At 40.8% G+C, this 5000-nt stretch overlaps 1 protein-coding gene across 1 annotated transcript in view; it reads left to right on the top strand.

Annotated features, from left to right (window-relative positions):
• LOC142934046 (collagen alpha-6(VI) chain-like) overlaps window positions 1-287 on the top strand; it is a 36026-nt gene extending 35739 nt beyond the window's left edge. Inside the window, exon 40 of the mRNA XM_076078400.1 lies at window positions 1-287. This exon is cut by the window's left edge and continues 128 nt beyond it. Coding sequence (XP_075934515.1) covers window positions 1-111 — 111 coding nt within the window. The 3' untranslated portion in view covers window positions 112-287.
• The last annotated feature ends 4713 nt before the right edge of the window (window positions 288-5000 follow it).

Raw genomic sequence — 5000 nt, 5'->3', positions numbered from 1 at the left:
GAGACGAGTAAGGACTGTGAGAGACTCTGTCCTACGAAGGGAGGAGGAGGAGGAGGAGGAGGAGGAGACTCAGGAGGTCTCCGTCGGTTGCAGAAAGCTACTTTGCACTAAACGTGAATCAGGAAAATCTTCCAGTTCCTCACAGAGAACTGAAAAGTTGAAACTGTTCCAAACTGTTTCCATCACTTCCTGTTTCCTTCACTTTGTCTCCTTCATGTTCTGCTTCTCCTAAAGACGAGAGCTTTTTGTTCTTTGTCATCTTTACTGTGATTTGTTCAGGAGATTAAAGACTGTTGATGTTTTTTAAAGAAGATTATTTGAAAACCGGAACTATTCAAATACAGGCCACATGGTTCATCTGGATTCACTAACATTCTTTTTAACATATTTTGTATTGTTTCTGATTAAACTATATATTTCATATATATTGTCTATTGTTATCCATATAATATAGTATTATATATGTATTAATATTTAATATCTTATTAAATATAAGGATTAAAATACTTCAGCAGAAATAAGAAGTACTGTCTTTCTACCACAAGGAGGAGCCACGTGCTCTGCTGCAGGCTCCTCACATCTGTGTCGTAAGTACTTTACTCAGGTAGACTACTGCACTTACCTTCAATTTTGAGGTACTTAACTTGAGTATTGATATTTTTTGCTACTTTATAAAGTACCTAAAAGTCTAAATATTCCCTTTTTTTAATCCACTACATCTGTCTAAAACTAATCTTTGCAGATTAAACTAGCCAACAGTATAATGCTGTAAATAAAACATGAAATATCAAATCACTTATTGAAACAGAACACAGACTTTACTTGATATCAACGTTGAGACCGATCGGTCCGGTTTCAAACAGCAACACAACAAACAACACGGACGCCTCAAATCCTGTTTGATGGTAGAAACCTGGTGAGTCTCTTTAGAGAAACCAAAGGTTTCACATCAGTCCACTTTCAGCTGGAGCCAAAGGACCGATTCCAACATGTTGGCCCCAGAAACAGGTCCTGGTTTCTACAGTACTGGTACTGGTTTCTACAGGACTGACCACAGACCCCCAGGGAACATAAACTTAATTTAAAACGTTGAAGCTGCTTTCTGTGTTGATCTTCATGAAGTCCAGAAGAAGAAACAAACACTATTTACAAAACCCAGATCAGTGTAAGTGTTGCTCAGAGCAACATGAATGTGATCTAAAATACATTTTACAAATAAATCAAGTGAATGTAGTGGAGCTGAAGATGTGAAGGTTTCCTGGAGGTGGCACCAAAGGATCAGATCTACAGGATCAGATCTACAGGATCAGATCTAGAGGATCAGATCTAGAGGATCAGATCTACAGCATCAGATCTAGAGGATCAGATCTACAGGATCAGATCTACAGCATCAGATCTACAGGATCAGATCTAGAGGATCAGATCTACAGGATCAGATCTACAGGATCAGATCTAGAGGATCAGATCTACAGCATCAGATCTAGAGGATCAGATCTACAGGATCAGATCTACAGCATCAGATCTACAGGATCAGATCTAGAGGATCAGATCTACAGGATCAGATCTACAGGATGAATTGTCTTTGATGTCTCTGGGTTGTCCTCGTGGGACCGGTTATCATCGTCTCAGTGTGGCTTCAGACTCGTCGTTCAGTTTGTCCTGACAGAGACAAAAACCAGCTGCAGGGACGATCCACTTATCAAACCTGTTCTACGTGGGAGACTGGTCCTCCTCCAGGTCTGGGGCGGACTCCCAAGGGTGGTTCAGGGACAAAACCAAGACCATGTAGTTCCCATTGTTACAGTATGTGAACATGTGGAAATGATCTCTGAGATCATTTTACCTTTACTGTTGGCATTTAAGTATCACATGACGTCATACTGTGAGCTGATTGGCTCACACGTCTTTTCTAACAGCAATTGGTTGACCTTAAACCTTTCAGTCACGGCACTCAGCCAGCGGACTGTGTTGGCCCCTCCATGGTTTGTAATCTTTGAGTTTGGTTGGCTGTTAATGAGCAGCTTGAATGCTGAAGAGAGGTAACCATACAGCTCTGTTATGGTTCTTTAGTTTGTGTTGAGTCACCAGAGAACTTTACAGAACCACTACATTCCTCTCGAGTCTGATAAAGGTGTGGAATAATGATAAAGTCCGATATACCAACATGATATTATAACGTTCCTGGGAAATCAAATGAGAAACTACTCCTAAGCTTTTGTATGTCAGGACGTGGAGGAGGGGAAGCTGCTGTTTGTTCCTCCTGTGGGTGATTCACTATTATTGGACTCTTTGGAACAGAAGGTCTTTGATATGGTCTCAGTTACACGGAGGAACATTGAGATGGTTCTGACTGTAACAGAAGGTCTTTAATGGCGTCATATCCTCTTTGTTGTCTGATGGAAGCTTTTAGATGTTGGTGGTTTTTAACTCTATATTTTAACCTGGGAGGATTTTATTCATCGGACATCAGATCGTAAGTTAAACAGGTAAACAGTCCCAAGTGAACGGTGCCAGGTAAACGGTCCAAGGTAAACGGTCCAAGGTAAACGGTCGGTCCCAGGTAACAGATTCCATGTATGCGTGCACATACATGGAATTTGACTCCGGTTACATATTGCTCTCATCGTACATGCACACACATGAAATATATACAATAAACAAGAGAAATATAAAAAACAAGGACATGAAAGACAACCAAGTAGAAGAGAGAAACTAAGCATAAACATTTAACATTTAAGTATGTACAGTATAAATATATATCTAAGAAAGAACACTGAAAAGATAAGAAGAAATAAAGTGATCATGAAATCACTGAGAAGTGGAATATCAGAGCTCAGAGGTGGTCAAGCTTTCCTCTCCTCCAGTGTGGGAGGCGACGGCGGCTGGGAGGGGTTTCCTGCAGAGACCAGCCTGAACCTCCCTACATGGCTGCACGACTGTTGTGTTTGGAGCGCAGAGGACGACAGCAGCAGACCTGTAAGTGTCTCTTTACTTCTGTGCATGAATGGAATCAGAATGATCAGAGTTTGCATGAAGCTTTGTGATTGTTACTTGACTCACCTGCAGACCTGCAGACTGGAGTTGGTTTTCAGTTCAGGATGATCTTCACTTCTTCATCAGCTGATAAAAACTGAGGTTTTGTTTTAGTCTAGTCTGTAAAGATTGACTGTGTGAAGTGTCGTCTTAATGTTCCATTTAAAGTGTGAGGAGGTTTGGATGTGTCCTTTCACGGTACAAGAATGAATGTTCTTACTCATGTATTAGCACTTTTGGTCGAGCTGTTGATGCTGCTTTAATAATAATAACTTAGAATATTAATATTCAATTCTGCATATTTTATACATATATTAATGCATGTTCTAAAAGTTTATTAAATGATATGCATAGTGTTGTAAGATGGAAATAGTGAAGAGAGAAGCAATGATTCACTATGAGTTCAGTCCGTTAGTTTATTAAAATGTTTAAAGACATATTGGTTGTGTTCAGAGCTTTTACTCTGAAGGAAGGAATATACATTTACATATATGTATATATATATATATATATATATATATATATATATATATACACAATGCCTATAATAAGTGTTCACCTCCTTGGATGTTTTCCCCTTTTGTTGCTTTTATATTATATTTTATATTTATATTTCATGGTCAGTATAATTTGGCTTATTTGTCAAGAATTTGCAAAAAAAACTTCTTTCATGTCAAAGTGAAAACAGATTTTTACAAACTAATGTCAATTAATTAAAAATATATAGTGTAAAATAAGTGTTTGCATAAATATTCAGCCCTTTAAAGTGACTGACCTAATTCAACAGAAGTGCAGCTAGTTGATGCCAGCAGTGTCACAAGTAGTGAAATGGAGATGACCTGAGTGCAGTTGATGTGTGTCAGTGATTGTAGTATAAACACACCTGTCTGGGAGCTCCAGTCTCTGGTTCATCAGTGTTCCTGCTACAACTGCAACATGAAGACAAAATAACACTCCAAGCAACTCAGAGGAAAGATCATTGAGAAGTACAAGTCAGGAGATGCTACACAAATATTTCCACCTCACTGGACCTCCCACAGAGCTCAGTTCAGTCCATCATTAAGACATGGAAGGAGTATGGGACTAGTTTAAATCTCCTAGAGCTGGCCGTCCTCACAAACTGAGTGACCGGGCAAGAAGAGGACTGATGAGGGAGGCCACCAAGACACCTAGGACCACTCTGAAGGAGTTCAAAGCTTCAGTGGCTCAGATGGGAGAGACTGTACATACAGCAACTGTTGCCCGGGTTCTTCACCAGTCGGAGCTGTATGGGAGAGTGGCAAAGAGAAAGCCACTGTAGAAAGAATTCACCCAAAGGCATTGTGGGAGACTCCAAGGTCAACTGGAAGAAGGTTCTTTGGTCTGATGAGACAAACATTGAGCTGTTTGGCCATCAGACTAGACGCTATGTTTGGTGAACACCAAACACTGCACATCACCACAAACACACCATCTCTACCGTGAAGCATGGTGGTGGCAGCATCATGCTCTGGGGATGCTTCTCAGCAGCAGACCCTGGAAGGCTTGTAAAGGTAGAGGGGAACATGAATGCAGAAAGATATCCCCAAATCCTGGAGGATGATCTGACTCAGTCTGCAAGAGAACTACGACTTGGGAGAAGATTTATTCTCCAGCAAGACAACGACCCCAAGCATACAGCAAAAGCTCCACAGAATGGTTCAAAGACCACAAGGTGAATGTTCTGGAGTGGAAGTCAAAGCCCAGACCTCAATCCAATCCACGATCTGTGGCTGGACTTGAGAAGAGCTGTTCACGCCCGATCCCTGAGCAACCTGACAGAGCTGGAGCTGATTTGAAGAAGAATAGAGAAACATCTTAGTGTCCAGATGTGCCAGCCTGAGTGAGACATATCCACACACACACACACACAGACACACACACACACACACACACTCAGTGCTGTGATTGCAGCCAAAGGTGCATTTACTAAATACTGACCTGAAGGG

This window comes from Anarhichas minor, unplaced genomic scaffold, assembly GCF_050575085.1.
Source record: "Anarhichas minor isolate MPS153535 unplaced genomic scaffold, ASM5057508v1 ptg000066l, whole genome shotgun sequence".
Lineage (NCBI taxonomy): Eukaryota > Metazoa > Chordata > Actinopteri > Perciformes > Anarhichadidae > Anarhichas > Anarhichas minor.
Note: the sequence above shows the minus strand (reverse complement) of the source record. Positions and strands in the feature narration are given on the sequence as shown.